At 48.8% G+C, this 17,195-nt stretch overlaps 1 protein-coding gene across 1 annotated transcript; it reads right to left on the bottom strand.

Moving 5' to 3' along the window:
• Nucleotides 1-11,469: 11,469 nt before the first annotated feature.
• On the bottom strand, nt 11,470-14,350 carry MSX1 (msh homeobox 1). The gene is made up of 2 exons (XM_027736259.2): nt 13,873-14,350; nt 11,470-12,412 (listed from the first exon to the last, which is right to left on the bottom strand). The coding sequence occupies exons 1-2, from the start codon at nt 14,327-14,329 to the stop codon at nt 11,982-11,984; spliced, it is 888 nt and encodes a 295-aa protein (XP_027592060.1). The 5' UTR covers nt 14,330-14,350; the 3' UTR covers nt 11,470-11,981.
• Between the last annotated feature and the right edge of the window lie 2,845 nt (nt 14,351-17,195).

Raw genomic sequence — 17,195 nt, 5'->3', positions numbered from 1 at the left:
AGGCAGAGAAGCGCCCAGGAGCCTTGGGCAGGGAGGAGTTGGCAGAAGTGCTATGGCCAATCTCCTCTGGAAACCTCACCAGAGCTGGGCTGCAGACAAGGACACACATGTGGACACAGTGCCTGTGGCCACTTATGACAGTAAAATATCCCAAGGAGAACCAAACCAAACCAAGCTAAACCAAACCAAACCAAACCAATCCAGCACATCCACCCAGGCAAGTGCAATGCTCAAGATGAGGGAGAGACAGTGGAGAGGAGCAAGACAAGGCATGGGTCAGGACAAGGATCGGGAGAGGAGGGACATGAGTGAACTCTTGGGTTAAGAATGGGTACATTACCCAGAACTGTCTTCCTGGAAATGGGTTGTGATTCACAGTAAAACATCCATCTGCCTCTGTGAGGGTGCTAAACTATTTGACCGACAGCAGGGAAAAGCTTCACAGCTTGGATCTTTCCAGTTCTACTCCTTCTGATAGCTAGAAATGTGTAGAAATGTTTGGCTTGTAATTTCATGCCTGAAAGGAAGATGATGTAGAAGTTCAAACAAAATAATCTGAGGTATCTTTTGAGAGGTGAGTTGTTCCCTTCCAGAAAACAAATCATGTGTCAGTCGCAGGTTCTTGCAGGTGCTTGAACTAGTATCCCATGCAATGAGAGTTACAGAAGTTTCTAGTGAAAAAGAAAATAGAAAATTATTTTAAACCAGCACTTTAAGTCTAGTGGATCTTCAGATCCAAGACCTCGATGGTTCTATGTTCTAAGGCCCTCTACGTTTGAGGACACCTAGCAGGGTTGTGGGCAGGCACTACCATGCCTAGTTGGCAAAGGTTTTAGTATCACAGTCTGAGGTACTTGTGTGTTGGCTAACAGGCAGTATAAAATGGCAGCTTTTCCTGACACAGCATTTAAGAAAATGTTCTTACCTTGTTATGCTGTTTAAAAAACCCTATCAGTTGCTTTACTGTATAAAATTATTAAATATTAAATACATTACTATAAAATTGTTTAGTAGTACATCTGTGTTATTTTTTTAGAGTATCAAATTAAAAAAACAGTTATTAATTAATAAACCAGGGTGCATTTTATTGCACTAATAAGTGAAGCTCTAAAGATTTATTATCACTTTCCAAGAATTTACTTCCTTTATTTAAAAAAAATGTATAGGTGTCTTAAATTAGTTATACAGATCAATCTTACATGGAGAAGCCCTGATCCAGAAAAAGCATATGCTTACGAGTAATTTAACTGCATGAGTAACTTCATATAATTCAGTGGGTGAGAGAGAAGCTGTGATCCGTGGAGCTCTTAGTGTGGGTAAAGTTATTTGTGGGCACAACTGTTTGCAGTACTGGAGCCAAATATAACACATATACAAATTCCCATCTAGAAGAAAAGGCAAATGAATACATAGTAAAAAGCAATTACATGTTATTGAATGTTCTAACAACCATATATTCTATAATAAGCACATGAACACAAATAAGGGTTCAAGATGCTCAGGACCTACCCATAATTGATGGATAATAAATGAATAGGTAGAATGCGATGGAGAAATGAAATTAATATAGTGTAACTCTCTTCATGTCTGAGTTTCTCTCTAATTGAGGTGTTTCTTGAATGTAAGAAGTATATGTAAGTAAGTATATACAGGATATACAAACAAAAAAAAGGGGGTTGCACTCAACTACCATCTTTGGACACTGAATGCAGCTATTGTGCCATCTAAAGAGCACTTGTTTTGGTCTCTCAAGATGTTTTAGAGCACCTAAAGCAGATGCTTCTTAGATGCTCAGAGAGATCTGTAAGTGAGGAGTAGGCATCTCTGAAGATTAAAGTCAAAAAAGTCTTCTGCCACACTTGGGACCCTACTACAGAAATTACCTATGCATTTTCTATTAGGTAACCACGAGCTAGAACATTAAAACAAAGCAGGTTCTTCTGTTGCTTGTTGTCTCTGTGATCCCCTTGTCTGTACACTGTGTGCTGCAGAGGGACATGGCTCCCACTGGGTGAAGGGAGGTAATGCTTCAGCTTGGGAAGAGCATGCTACCCTCAGAGGTGGGTATGTGGGCTGTGAACTCTTCATGGAGGGGAACCCAGCTTGCTGTGAGCTATGTTGCTGTGTTCTGTTCCAGCTGTATTTTTTTAAGAGAGTGACGCTGACTGACCTGTCTGATGTGGAATTCAGCAAACCTCAGCAACTAAGTAGAGAGTGCCTCCACGCCCTCACTTTGAGCTGAGCTTCTTTGGGAGAGAGTCATGTAGCTGCTTAGTTTTTGGCTGTTAGGAGGTGGTGTTATGCCTTTAGGAAGTTGTGCAGTCCAATACAGGAGCACCAACTGGTTCTAGATGTCAGAGCTTATCAGATTGCTCTCCAAGATGTAGAGTTTACCTGTGCTCCAGGACAAGCAGAATCCAAATGGCCATTGGCTCTCCCTCAATGCTGAAACCCTGCAACTGGGAGAGATTGGATATTCTGGTTTTGGCCTGTCCTCCTTATTAAAATGTGCCTGAATACCTCAGTCCCCCTGGGCCTGGCTGTGGAAACATTAAACACTTCGCAAGTTCTTCTTATAAATTGCCAGTAAAATAGATAGTTTGCAAATGTTTATGTTCCTGCACTTTTTTTGCCCCTATGAAATAAATGCTGCTGCCAGGCACAACACAGTGCACCCAGTGTCTTTTGCAGTATTCTTGCTGCTGTTCACTGTAAAATGCATCTTTAGGGATGTGTTTCTACCTCTTCACCTCCCTGCCCTCCAGTTGCACTTTGGCAATCTCAACACCGAAGATGTGTTTGCTTTGTTTGCACACTAGATATTCACTTCAATTCCACTGCATGCTAACTACCTATTTTTGATTTGCATTTTTTTTTCCATGCTTATTTCCCTGAGTTCACTCTCCCCTCTGGCTGTGCCTGGCTGTCCTACACTCTGCACATCTCCTGGAAGTACTTCCACTCTGGAAGCTACTACACTATGGTAGGAATACTATAAAAGGTTCAAATATTTTGCCAGCCTTTCTTCCTGGTGCCCACTTGGGATTCACACAGCTGATGAATGAGTCTTTTGTTCATATATGTAATATGTAAAGTATACAAATGCTTCCTTTCTGATTACACAGATGGAAAAGAACATGAACAAGCCTTAGTAATCCTTTCTTTCTCACTAGCAATTGGAATTTAAAATAAAAGATCCTATTCATATCAACACAGAGTTTCATGAAGGGGCAAGTGCCGCTCTTTCCTTAGTGGCATTGTCACCTGACAGAGTTCAGTGTGCTAAGGCTTTCTAAATGCTTTTCCCTTGCAACTTCCATTTTGCCATTGCAGCCATCAGCAAAGGTTGTAACTCTAAATCTCATCAGGCAACTGATCCAGGTTTAAAAATGCCATAAAACGTTTTGCGACACATAGCCAAGAGGGCTCCCTCTCACCTAAGGGAAGAAATGAGGAATGGGGATACTGAGGAGCAGATAAGGTAGTACCACCTCTAAAAGCCTCAAAATGTGAAGCCACATCTTCAGGCACGATACAGCCACTTCACGGGTTAATCAGGTACTCATTACAGGCCTGAACATGTGCATACCTGTGTAAGCAGTGGTGCTACTGCCACTGGGTTTATATCCAGGCTAAACACTCATGCAGGATGCAGGAAGATTCATCTGAGGGGACAAGCAATAGAGATAAGGGTTAATCTTAACTGCAATAGAAATGAGCTATACTGCTTTACAGTGGATCATCCCAAACAGTGCCCCTTCTGGGTTTTTTCCCCCTTGCAAACACACCGCATTACTGTTTTTTTGAATGTGAGCTAACTTTGCTTATCAGTACCCAAAAAGCAAGTCCCTGTAGGGTCCCCACTGACAAATGCTGCCAGGCAGTCATATCCTTTCCTTTGCTCAGAGCGCAGTAATTAGAGAGATGCAATTTTCCAGTAGTGCTTGACAGCCTACATCAAAGGCACAAAAACTGTTTCTGGACATTGAAAAGATAAAATTCTAATACTAACTGATGCCTCCTTCAGTTTTTATTGCAGTTCAATGTAAACAGATGCTGCTGGGTTTGAAAGTATATGTTCAGATCTGTCAAAGTGTATGTATGGCGATGGTGATATCTACTGTAGTAAAGGCTGATATTTACCATCATGTGTATATACTTGATTCAATCATCTCTATGGCATTAGCTATGTGTGCGCTTACACGTTCACAGATGTCTGTCTTTACATGTACTTGCATACAAATACAAACACATGCATATGAATTAAATGGAAACTGTAACCCAACCTTAACCAGGGGTTTAAATTAATCATAATACATACACACACTTACAAACATTGGGCTATATTTAACTTTCACATAAGCAATGTAGAACTATTACCTTCTGCAGAGCTCTGCAGTTTATGAGTTAGCCCCAAAGCCTGTTAGTTAGCCTGTGGAAAGACGCCACTGACTTTATTGGGCTTTGGACCAGACTGAAGCCAATGGTTAATTGTCTCATATAATATAACTTTCTTTTCCGGCAAACTTAAGATAAACTTAGATTCTAATTCCAACAACTCTATAATTTTTTCCAAACAAATTCCTTATGGAATGGAAATGCCCATTCTTGTTCAGGACATTTTTCAATGCTTTCGTGTTTCTTTGTTTTGAAAATTGATTCAGTCATGTTAAACATTATGCAAGTTCGAAAAAGATCACAGTCTCCAACTATGCAAAGTGAAATTCTCATGCATACATAGCTCAGAAATAAATGTCATTACAGACTTCAAACTTGGCTAGTATTAAAGCCATCTTTTAGGAAGGGGAAAAAAAATCACATTTGGAGAAATTCAGCCTGGTGTTTTAGTGAGTAAGAACAGTTTAGGATTATATGTCCATCTCAGCTTTCTCATTTTATTATATGCCCTATACAACTTTCTATTTGCTTTCCAGGTTTTTTGACATGGATTTATTTAGACTATGTACTTGAAATATTCAATTATTTAGAGGGAAATTTGACGTGCCTGCATGGAGCTTCTTGAATTAAAGAGAGAGCTGTGTAAAGATCTACCTTTGAATTCTAAGTTAATAAGGCTGTTAAGTTCATCCTAATTCAGGTATCATAGCTGAGAGAAATGCAGTTAAAGTCATGTCATTTTTAAGAAATTACTCTTGAAGAATCTTTTGACTCCCAGACCTCCTTTGAGTAATCTCTAAATTAAAATTCTGAGTGAGAAACTCATGGCTAAGCTTTCTCAATGTAGATTTTGTATATGCAGTTAATATTTAAGCGGTCTATAAAAAGAAAGTGGTTGAAGTTTTTTAGTTGTGTTAATCACTAAAGAAAGTTCACATTTGGATTACTATTTATATTGATATTGTTGTTATCTGATATAATGTCCGTTGTGGAGACATCGCGCTGTTTTCTGGCACTAAGGCTCTCAGATGTTGGGCATCTGGCAGGGTACTCAAATTCAGGTTTCCTGACAAGTGGCAACAGGGAACATCTCTGTTCTGTAACCTACAGTCTCCACAGCCAGGTAGTTGCCTACCGTCTTAATTCAAGGTAATTAATGCTTAAAGTACTAAATTGTTTTGAAAACCACTGAATCCTGTTTCTCTCTGTGTCTATTCCAGTCCCACACCATATGTATTATATTTCATAGCCCTGTATTTTGTTTTATAAATAGAATTTAGTGTGCATTGTTTATGTAGTCTCCTACCTAAAGAGAGGATTGACAATGTCACAGAAAGAAAAATCTCTGGTCAGATTGACAACATCTATGACATCCCACTGTCTCTTCTTGTGGTATACCACAGACACAGCTTTCACAGTAAGACCAAAGCTCATTACTAGGTTTTGAAAAGCATTTATGGCTTTTAGTGAGTACAGTGTGAGGAGCAGATGCTCCCCAGGACTAATGCACACAAACTTGCCATAATGTGAGGGCAAGTCTTGGAGCCTCCAGTCCTTTGTTGATGTAAATGGAACAGGCCCATTGGCTTACATCTAAATGCATTTACAGTGTAAGTCAATCACCTCTTGAGTTTTAAAGCATCCCATCCTTACTTCAGTACTTGTGTTAGCTGATATTTGCATAATAATGCTAAAGAACACAAAACATTGTATCAAAAGAAAGTTGCTCCTTCCCTCCAGCTTGTCTTTTGGAAATAATTCTCTTTTCCTCCATTCCTGAGAGCTTCCCCGCAGCATTTGCAGTTAACATATTTTTGTCATCTTTTGCTACCAGACCTCTTTCCCTCATGCTGTCACTTCCTTTCTCTCTGGCATGCAAAAAGAGCCTGAATCATAGCAAAATCTTTAAATATTGTCTCCCCAGCGTGCTCTTTCTCTTTCTACCCTACACTGGGCAGCAACAGTGCTGGTCAGAGGGTCTTGAATGTGTTTGTCGTTACATGGTACCTATTTTTCCAATATACATCAAGTGCACATCCCACTCTGCCTGTTGCTGTGTGCCCCATACAAAACACAACAAAAGCATTGCTCAGTTAAGCTGAAATGAATATTTAGCTTGGGCTGCATCTTTTCGTGCCTGGCTGCCTGGCCCTCAGTCCTGCCCAGCGCTGCTCACCATGACCCCACTACCCTGTTGTCTGCCAGCTTTGATGAGAGTGGATCACAGAATAAACCTCAGATTTTAAACACTGCTCCTACAAAACTCCCTCACAAGGTTTGTCTCACAGCTCACTAGCAAGGGCTGTACAATTTAACTGGGTAACTTTGATCGTTGTATGAGCATACGCAAGAGGTTTGCTTCTCTTCCACCGGGCTAAGCAAGAAGAAATACTACAGTACTAAGAGCGTTGTTCACACCGTCATGAGAATTGGTTGTTGGTCGAGGGGACTCCATACCACACCGGGCAGCAGCACACGGGCGAGCCGGTTGCAGGTACTCACCTCCTGGGAGGAGTTTGGCTCCATGTGCAGTGGGATCCTCAGCTGCGCCACTTCCCCAGATGAAAAGGACAGCTTTGCACGGGGGATTTATTGCACATTCCTGGTCGTACGAGGGAGACTGCATCCAGGTAGCTGCCTCTCTTGGTTTCCCTTTAATCACTGCAGGGTGGGAACCGGAGCCAGCCTGGAGGGATAAAAGATCTCTGAGATGAAGAAGCACAATGGAGTGGAGTTAATGTCAATCGGTTTACTGCTGTAAGCAAATCACTACCACATCTCTCTGTGCAGCATGTTACAATTTACAACTCGTAGTTAAATGAGTCAGAGCTGTTGCTTCTGGTTCTGCCTCCAGCTTCTCCTGCCACAGAGCTGGACAGACAATGGGTCCGTGTTGCAGAAGGGGCCTCGGGCCAGCCCCAAGGAGCTGTGTGTTGCAATGCCCATTATCGCAATGCCTCATTTTTTAGGCTTCCTGCTGTGGAACAGATTGCTCAGGCCAGAGACAGACACCACTGTGCTTCACATAAGGTGTGGAGTGAGTTAAAAGCTAATGAAAGGAAATTTCAAGAATCCACATACTTCCGGAGTTAGAATATATATATATATTGTAATATATATATATATAGTGGGGCCCAGCACTATGGTAGGCAGGAAGAAGACTGCCACAGACTTCCTTGTAGTTCAGTGCCTAAGTCACATCAGCCTGCTTTTATGGCGAACTAGAGAGGGACAGAACCACCTCATTGCATCTAGGAGCTCATCGGGTACAGTAAATTATATGCCAAGTAGTGAGAGATGTACTCACCAGTCACCACTCTGCTGGATTTAATTTAGATGGCCCCACGGTTCTGAGGCATGTCCTGGTCTCGAGGCTACTTATGCAGCTGCTCTTTCTTGCTCTCTCTTGCCACCTCTGTGTCTAATATAAAATCAAGTGTATCATTAGAAGAGATGAAGAGCAATTACCTCTGAAGCCCTAATAAGCTGGTGATTGGTATTTTCACTTTGCATACAGAATACCTGAATTCAGCTGTTTTCTTAAAATCAGGCAGTACTGAGGAGTTAGTGCCAAGCATCCCGTTTCCTTGTGAAGGTGTCCAGGTGTTCAGTCAGTTTATTCAACAGACCTTTCACTTCCCAGATTTTTAGGAAGAAGGTCTGATTCAGGAGACTCACACAAGATGATGAGCCTGGACTTAAGCGTACTAGCACCACTGAGAAGCAGGCTCACCCCCTCCCCTTCTCTTGGCCTTTACAATGGGTAAGTTAGTCAGCTTCCCTGTTTTGCCTCTGATTTCTGAAGGTTGTGTTCTCGGCACAATCCTGAGCAGCAGGAGGCTGCTGCTGCTGCTGTGCCTAACTGACTTGCTGAATTTAGACTGCCCTAACTTTGGAAACCATGCTTTTAAGCTCCCAATTCACTTGAGCACTACGGAAAACATTCGATAAAGCATTCAACCGGGCACCGATTCGTGTTTCGAGTGAAAGACCGAATTCAGAAGGAAACCCCGAAAACACCAGAAATTCAGAGCAGGCGACAAATCCACGATTTAACCAGATTTGCGCAGCGGGTTTTCCCGGTAGCCACCTTCTCTAGCCACCTAGCTAAAACTGAAGGAGAGTCTTTCCTTGCTTGTTAGCCGCTCAGCCCGCGCTGCGTGCCCCTCTACCCCTCTGTCCCAGCCGGAGCTGGGCGCGATTCCGCGGCGTTCCCTGTCGGGGCTCCCGAGCCCGCACGGAGCCTGTGCCAAGCAGATGCGCCCGGGGGCTGCCCGCGTATACGGGTAACGGAGCCGTTCCCGTCCTTCGTGGGAGTAAGAGTAGAAGAACGGCTTCTCTTTTATTTTGTGTGCGTTTCTGCGCGTTTTCTCCCTCTCCGCGCTCTGGCTACTGTGAGCTTTATTTCCTACGCTCCGTGGGAAGTGTCGCACCAAGGCGCTATCGCTTTCCCACGGCAGAGTCTGCCTCGGCTGTGAGTCCGCTGAGGGACGTGGATGTGCTCGGGGCCCCTCTGCTTTCTCTCGTCTGTCTGCCGAGGCTCTCTAGGAGTGCATGTGGAGATATGCATGGAGGGGAGGGGGGTATCGGCGTGGCTGGGGAGGGGTGGCGGGGGAGAGGGGAGTTATTAGGAAACTTTGCTTTGGCTACTCTCTATCCTTGGGGCTGCGTGGCGCCAGCACCCTCAAGTTGAAAGGAAAACAGCCATTCTCACTTCCAACTGCCCACTGAGATCCTTAAGGCGACAAAGACACAAAAGTGAGTTTTATTTGCTGGTAAGCCAGAGGCAAGAAAAAAGAAAAGCCAATTCCCCCTTAAAAAGAGCCGACAAATCCTTTTTGCTCTTTTGTGTGAGCTTTTCCTATTCACATGGAGCGTTCATCCGTGTGATTCCCAACTTATTGTCATTACTTAGTTATTAATTGTTCTCATCTGGGTTTAATTGAGCAACCAAGGACTTTAGCCCAAGGGTCAGGGGGAAAACTTAAAGCAAAGACTTGTTCAATAGGAATCCTGCGCTTCGAATATCCATCCCGAGTTGACATAATGTAAAAAAAAAAAAAAAAAAAAAAAAAAAAAAAGAGACAAAACAGAGAGATGAAAGGGTCCCGCTTTGCCCGGAGCCCCGCATCGCAGCGCCCAAAGGTGCCGGCGCCGGGAACCGGGGCTTGAAGGGAGCCAGGTCAAGGCAGTTCTCGCTGTTTAAAATCTCTCTCTCGGCTTTTTAAGGGCATCCTTACAGGATAAACCTGGCCTCCTGCGCGATTAGATCTTCTCCCCAAACCCTCAGTCTAATCGCGCAGAAGCTAAGTTTATCTCCAGCCTTTTTCTGCCAGAGACACAACGTGGGAAAAAGCCGGCACAGCGCTCTCCCGCTCCGGCGCGGCGTTGGGAGCTGGGGTCAGGATCACAGACACTGTCATTTACACAGAGAAAAGAAATGATCGGAAAAGAAAGCCAAAGGGTTGGGAAAAAAGTTCAAGGGAAAAAAAAAAAAAAAAAACCAACACAACCACAAAAACCCCAAACTCACCCCAGCCCAGAAAGGACTGGGCGGCCAGAGCGGAGCGAGAGATAAGAAGGGGGGATTAGAGCAGCGAGCTCTGGAGAAAGTGACTGGGTTCAGGTATGTTGTTTCATTGAGTTATTGAAAGCATCATTGATATTTAGGAGATGATAAAAGTCCCGCCTCGCCCCCAGCTACAGTCTCGCTGGAGCCACAGTGCCTGCACAAGATTGCCGAACCCTCATTACAGCAATTATTTTCCTTCTAACTTTGCTTCAACCTTAACGTTTTAAATTGCTGGAAATGAAAGCAGTAGGGGAAAAAAAAAAGAAAAAGACAGAAAGAAAAATATAAAGAGTCCCGATTTCTCAGCGCCCATTCCTTGAGCACAAAGATAAAGCGCGAAATTAAAAAAAAAAAAAAATAATAAGGGGGAAACCAGTGCTCTCCCTTACCCGAGGGATCCGCCAAACCAAACCGGGTGGAGCGGCGCACTGAGGGGCTCAGGGCGCAGCCGGCGGGGGACGCGGCGAAGCGGCGGCGCCGGTACCGGCGGGGTCAGCGGGCGCGGAGCGGCGTGGCCGGGAATGTGAGGCCCGTCGACCTCCTCCGCGGGGTCCTCGGCCGTCGCCAGTGGTTTCCACGGGGCCGTGGCGACTGGGACAGGGTTCCAGCGGAGCCGGCCACTATGGCCTGCGGGGCGCTCGGAGCTAACAAGGATGGGCAGGAGAGACGGCGCCGAGCGGTCCCGACCGTCAGTCCCGCGGGTCCCCTCGGCTGCCTGACCTGCACTCGTGCCTAAACACCACCTTCCCCCATATCCCACCCCCACAACCCGCACCCTACCCATCCCCATCGGCTCCGGCGCTGCCGCTACCCGCTTATTAAAGTGCTTTATCCCCTTCTCCAGCACCACCCCAACCGCGACAGACCTATTTCCCCATCGCCCCAGATCCTGGTGCTCCCTTTCCCTGAGCAATACCGGCTGCCAAAAGGAGCTCTGAGGGAAGCCCTTGGTCTCTCCCTAGGCTTGGCACCGAGGTGCGGGACATTTCACACCATCCTCAAGGTCTCCGAAGCTGCCGAGGAGGGCTGCAGCCGGGAGCTTCCCGGACAGAGGCAGGTGGAAGGGAGAGGAACGTCTTTTCTCCTTCCTAAGGCTAAGGAAGCCAAGTCGGGGCTATGCCGGGGAGTAGTAGCAGTCACCTGCACCCTCAGGGTAGGGATACGGTGGGAGCTGATGCTGGAGAGGTGCAGTAGGGGGAAAAGGAAGAAATCTCAGACATCTGTGAGGACAGGACAGCTCCAGGATACATCGGTTGTACTTTCAACTTGCTGCATCTCACCATCCCTCCAGCTGAAGTCTCCTGGAGAAGAGGGAAAATTGGCTAGTAGAGCCAGTCCCTCTCTCTTGTCCCCCTGACACACAAATTTGATCTCTTCTGTCACCCCCGACAGGGCAAGAAGTGAGCAAACAAACTGCATCAAACAGTAGCTTAAAATTAATTTATTTAACAAATATAGCTATAATATAAACGATAATAAAATTTCAAATATACAGTATATTACATAGTACACAGAGCCCCTTCCAAAGGAGCTGGCGGAGGAACAAAGACAGGTAACAGACAGTGCTGTCACACAGGGACAGGAGAGGCTGCTCTACACTTCTGCCTCTTGACCTCGCCTTGCAGAAAGTAAGAGAAACGTCCTGTCTTTCAGTCCCCTTTTTCTGTTTCTCTTCCACAGTTCCTTACCCCATGCAGGGGACTCTCTCCAGGCTGCCAGCTGGACCCGGGGACACAGGGCAGGGTTGGCCCATCAACACCCTGTGTCAGGAAGGAGCTGGGGCGATGCTTCAGGCTTCTGCCAGCTCCCCAGGACTGCTGAGGAGAGCAGAACAGTGTTGGGCCAGGGGCCCAGCATCAGAGAGGAAAGCAGAGAGGTCAAGCAGAGCTGGACTGGAGGAGTCTCTGCCACATGGTCCATGGGGAAGTCCACAGAGAAGAGCAGGGAGGGAGTGCATGTGTCATCAGCGGGAGCAGACAGCCAGCGGGCTGGACTCAGCAAGGCTCAGGCTCTATGTGAGGTGATACATGCTGTATCCCACGTGTGCTGTGTACAGTCCCACAGGAGCCACAGGCAGCCCTGCCCGCTGGAAAGGGCTGGAGGTGCCGTACAGAGAGGCACCGGCCACAGCCGGGCCGCCCAGCGGGAAGGAGATGCCAAAAGCAGCGGGCGGGAGCATGGGCTTGGCTGCCATCTTCAGCTTTTCCAGTTCGGCCTCCTGGAGCCTCTTGGCCTTGGCGCGGCGGTTCTGGAACCAGATCTTCACCTGGGTCTCGGTGAGGCTGAGCGAGCTGGAGAACTCGGCACGCTCGGCGATGGACAGGTACTGCTTCTGCCGAAACTTCCTCTCCAGGGCCAGCAGCTGTGCCGTGGTGAAGGGCGTCCGGGGCTTCCTGTTTGTCTTGTGCTTGCGCAGGGTGCAGGCTGGAGGGCTCAGCCGCCCTGTGCCGGGAGCAGCCGGGGGGAGAGGGGAAGGAGAGAGACACCTCGGTTAGCAGCGCCCAAAACCCCACGGCCCGCAGAGCCCCCACCCTACTGCAGCTGGGGTGAAGAGAGGAAGGCAATAAGGTGCCACTCGAAGGAAAGTGTCCCAAATCCTCCAGGGCTGCCTGGGGCACAATTCAAATTGCCATCTCCCGTTCCAGTAAAGAGAGTGGGTGTCCGTAACAGGAAAGCCTCCAACAAATCCATGGAAAAAAACTCGGCAAAGGGCAGGAGTCAGGCACCCACACACCCTCCACCTCCTGCCTTCACGGATCCCAGCTCATGAACAGGAGTCATAAACTAAAGGAATGACCCTCCAAAAAAAAAAAAAAAAGTCCTGTCCTTTTTATCGGATTAAAGGAAAAAAAATAAACAAAACAGGCTGGCTTCTCAGTCTCACACCCTCTTCATTAGGCCCCTGGGAACCGGATTAAGCATGTAATTAATTACGAGGTTTGCATTGACACTCAGGCTCTATCTATCCCTCTTCACTGGTCCGCTGCTCTCCTCTTATTTAACATTTCTAAGGATCCTCAACATCCATCTGTCCCCGGTTTACTTAGCAATAACAACTTTTACTTTGCAATTTAAATAAATTAAACCGCTGCTAAACTCTACACAACTCCTGTCAGAAAACCTGCCCTCCTCCAAGGAACAGAGAAAATAGCTCTGTCTGCAGCTTTGCTACGGGCACCCCAAACGCTCAGGAGAGCCTCAGCCCAAGCTCGCTCCTTTCCACGGGATCCGGAGTGGGGACGGAGCGCGACCAGGCCGAGGGCAGGCAGCCCGGGATCTCCGGACCCGGGCTCAGCGCAGCCGCTGGAGATGATTAACAGGCGTTTCTCGTCCCACCTCTCCCGCTGCTACTTCTATTAGTTTAGATAACTCTGTATTAGAGCAGGAAAACATTAGCAATTGCGGCTCTTCAGACTTCGGAGATGCAACACTTGAGACAGCAGCCGGTGGGGCTGAGGACCGCAAGGCTCCCGCCCCCAGGAGATCGATCTGTGCGGATCCTTACAGAATTATTTGAGCCATTTTCTGAGAAAACACCGCTGAGATTGAGTCAAGATTTGCGTGGTCAGTTCGAGATCCAGGTCAAACTAATAGGCCGGTCGGGCTGATTTTACTTTTCTATTAATATTTGTCACAAGACCTCGCCCTGGCGCGGCCGCTCTTCCTATGCCTTCCCAGCCATCCTCCGGCTTCGCACACAACTCGAATCCGTTCGGTAATTTGAACGGGCCGAAGTGGCCTAGCAGACAGTGCGAACGTCAGGGAAAAGTGTGCCAGGAGGGGCCAGGCAGGGTAAAACCAACAGGAAAACCCCGGCCGCCCGCGCAGCTTTGCCCTCGGTCTGCCCGAGTCGCAGCCGCCCCGGACCGCTCCCAGCCCGCCCGCTCCCGAACCCTACTTACTCGGGGGAGGCGGCGAGAACCGTGGGTTTTGCATCCAAGGGCTCCGCTCTTGCTTCTCGGGGCTTTCCGCCTTGACGAGCGCATCTTCGGGCAGCTTGACCAGCCCCCCGACGGAGAAGTGTCCGCCCAGGGGCAGCGGAGAGCCCGGCGCCTCCGCTGTCAGGGCGCCCAGCCGAGGGCTCAGGCTGGCGCGGGCGGCCGCCCCAGCGCCCGGCGGGGGCCCGGCGCCCTCGGGGCCGTCCCTGCCTCCCGGCTTCCTGTGGTCGGCCATGAGCGCCTCCACGCTGAACGGCAGCAGGGATGGGGAGACCTTGGGCTTGTCGCTCTCCTCCTCCCCGCCCATCGCCGCCGCGACGGGGAGGGCGCCGCCACCGCCGGGACTGCTGAAGGCGGACGCGGGCAATTCGTCGTTGCGGACCCCGGTGGGCGCGGCGGTCATATCCACAGCCGGGGCCATGCAGAGGCGGCCCGTAGTCGCCACCGGAGCGCCGGGCGGGAGCGATGGGCGCCGCCGCGCATGGGGCCGGGGGCGCGGAGGACGCACACAACCATCGAACGCGCTCCGGCCCCGCGGCGGCGGCGCCGCCTGATAAAGCGGCGCGGGGGCGGCACCGCCCAACCAGCGCGCGGGGGGCGGGGCGGCGCCGCCCCATTGGCGGCGGGGCGGGGGGGCGGGGCCGGGATCGCCGGCGGCGCGTCCCGCCCGCCCCGCGTCCCTCTCCGGCCCCGCATCCCCCCGTCCCGCTCTCGCCATCCCGGTTCTGCTCCCCAAAAACCCCTTCCGCACCCCCCAATCCCGCCCCGATCCGCTCGCCCCAGCCCCGTTCTGCACCTCCCCCCCCCGTCTCCTCCCACTGCCTTCAGCCCCTCTCCGCTCCCCAGCTCTCATCTCAGGCGGGAGCAAGGAAGGCCGGGGCTGCCTTCCTCGGGAAGTGCCCTTCCCCGCCGCGGGGACGAGAAGGCTCAAAACTCGGGGAAAAAACGTATTAACGTCGGAAAAACATAAGCCAGCCTTTCTGCCTGTAAGCGAGAGGGAGCGGGCCCAAGCCCACTCTTCTCCAAAACCGGCAAATACCGGGTTGTCCCGAGTGTGACCTCTCAAAGGGAAGGAGCCGCTTCCCGTCCCACAGCCTGGCTGCGCCTCGAAACAGTGGTTTTAGGGGGGTTGGTTGGTTTGTTGGTTTTGTTTTTAAGTGAACGCCAGCCCTGCGGTGTGTTCGATGTAACTGCGGAGATCTGCGTTTATGTACGTACCCGCATACACAACACATAAATTGTGCCACTTTTCATGGCATAGATGTGTGCGTGTCTGCAGATAACGAAATGTTCATTCACGTAAAAAGAAACACATAAGCCCCTGAGCCCTTAAAGTCCCGGCTATTTTGTTTTGTAAATTCGTTTTACGATCTCTTATCCCCGCGCCCAGGACGGATGTGCAGTAAAACGGAGCCGCTCTCTAATAACGGGATTGGCCGCTCGCTGAGAAAAGTTTATTGATAGCTGCAGGGCTCTAATCTCCTCGGAACACAAGAGCCTCTTGCAGTCATTTAAGGGCAATTATCTAAACGGGGAGGGACAGAGAATTCCCTTTCCTTTTAACTGAGCCCAATAAAGATGGTAGATTAGGAGCATATAGATTATGAAATGAATTTATATAATAGACATTTTGTTAACTGATAAGCAACAGGACCTGATTGAAATGAATTGTCCTGCGAGCAGCTACACACACTTATCTTACACACGCGTGATCATGTGCCCTTGCGGTGTGCTCACAGTGTCCTGCACGTACATCATACCTACCTCCCGCATGTGCTGTGCTCATGTATGGATCATAGTCTAGTGAAGATGATTTGTAGGCGACTTGCAGGCTACCCCCCCGCATTCCTACACATGAGAGTGAACGCACTTTGTGCAGACCTATTCGCCGACACATGGCTCACACTGGCACATCCAATCGCCCTCCCGATCCGTGCCGCCCTGCTGAGCGCTCCTGCGAGGCGGGGAGCAGCGGTGCCGCCGCCCAGCCCAGCCCAGGCCGGCCCCGCGCCCTGCCGGTGCCGGTGCCGGTACCGCTGCCCGCAGCCTCCCCCGCTCCCCGTCGGGCCGGGGGGCCGGGTCGGGCCGCGTCGGGGCGGGGGGGCGGGGGGTGCTCGGAGAAGCGGCTGCATTGCTAATTGCGAGAATAAACAATCTGTCACGATTAGTCAGTGCCTCTAATAGGCAGACAAGTGATGTTGTTTTTAGGCGCCAGCAGCGGTCTGATCAAAGGCTTCAGCTGGAGGGGGACTATTGAGGACGTTAACCCGCATCAAGGGAGCAAGGCGCCTTAGCCCTGGGACATCAGCACATTCAGCCTGACAAAATTAGTTTGCTCTACCAATCACACGACATTTTCCCAAAGCCGGGTGCTCGACACGAAGATGCACCCCCACCCCACCCCTGACTAAGAAAACATGCACATATATCCATGCATCGTGTTTCACGGTGTCACGGTGTTCCCTCCACCCGATCCTACAGGTAGGATCTTGTTTGGGGTTTTTATTATTTTTTTCCCCTGATTCCAAACTTAACTGTGCAAAAGACTAAGTGATGTGTTTATTAGACCTCGAGGCAGCCCACGGGCTGATTTCGATCTCGTTGTTCGATAGAAATACGAATATTAAAAATAGAGCTGCTGACTTGTTTGGGGTCTTTTTTTCCCTCACTTTTCCTTTGTAGAATGGTTGTAACCTTGGGATGTTGCTGAGGTTTGAAGAGATGCGTGTGCGTCCCATAGCGAGAGCGCGATCCCGCTCTCATTGAGAGTTGACAGAATGAGATAATTAGCTCTCTATTTATCTCCCAGCAATGAGCGCTTTGTGTTTACACTTCTGTCATACTCGGTGGTATTTCAATCACTGTATCATAGCAAGGACTTGATTCTAACTCACGTGCTGGCAAGCTCCTGGGCTGAAAACGGGAAGACATAAAGTTCCTTTCGGTTCTCGCTCCTTTCTTTCTTTCACGTCTTTCTTAATGAAATTTACAAGTTTTAAGTTAGGAATGGAGAAAACAAATTTGCATAACGAAATTTCTCCCAAGGCTGATTTCTGTGTTTAGCGGGAAATTTTTGGTATCCAAACTCTTCCTACCTTGTTCGCTGCGCTCTGGGTGACCAAAACACGGTTAAGTTTTAGGAACTTTTTTAGTACCTGTTGCGTGGTGTTGACACTCTGGCTTGCTTTTAGATGCCTCTCTCTTATTTTCCTCCCCGGGCTGTAAGAAAAATCGAAGTGAAAGGGCACGGGGGAATAGGTGACTTTATGGGTGCTTGTTCCAGTCCA

The sequence above is a fragment of the Pipra filicauda genome, unplaced genomic scaffold (assembly GCF_003945595.2).
Source record: "Pipra filicauda isolate LSUMZ 115617 unplaced genomic scaffold, ASM394559v2 scaffold43_size3849885_pilon, whole genome shotgun sequence".
In the NCBI taxonomy this organism is placed as follows: Eukaryota; Metazoa; Chordata; class Aves; order Passeriformes; family Pipridae; genus Pipra; species Pipra filicauda.
The sequence above is the reverse complement of the archived record's forward strand: the minus strand, read 5'-3'. Positions and strand labels throughout refer to the sequence as shown.

Coding starts and splice junctions, on each gene's coding strand:
- MSX1 (XM_027736259.2), bottom strand. CDS start 14,329: ATGGCCCCGGCTGTGGATATGACCGCCGCGCCCACCGGGGTCCGCAAC. Junction 12,413..13,872: donor GTTCTCGCCGCCTCCCCCGA/GTAAGTAGGGTT, acceptor CTCCCGGCACAG/GGCGGCTGAGCCCTCCAGCC.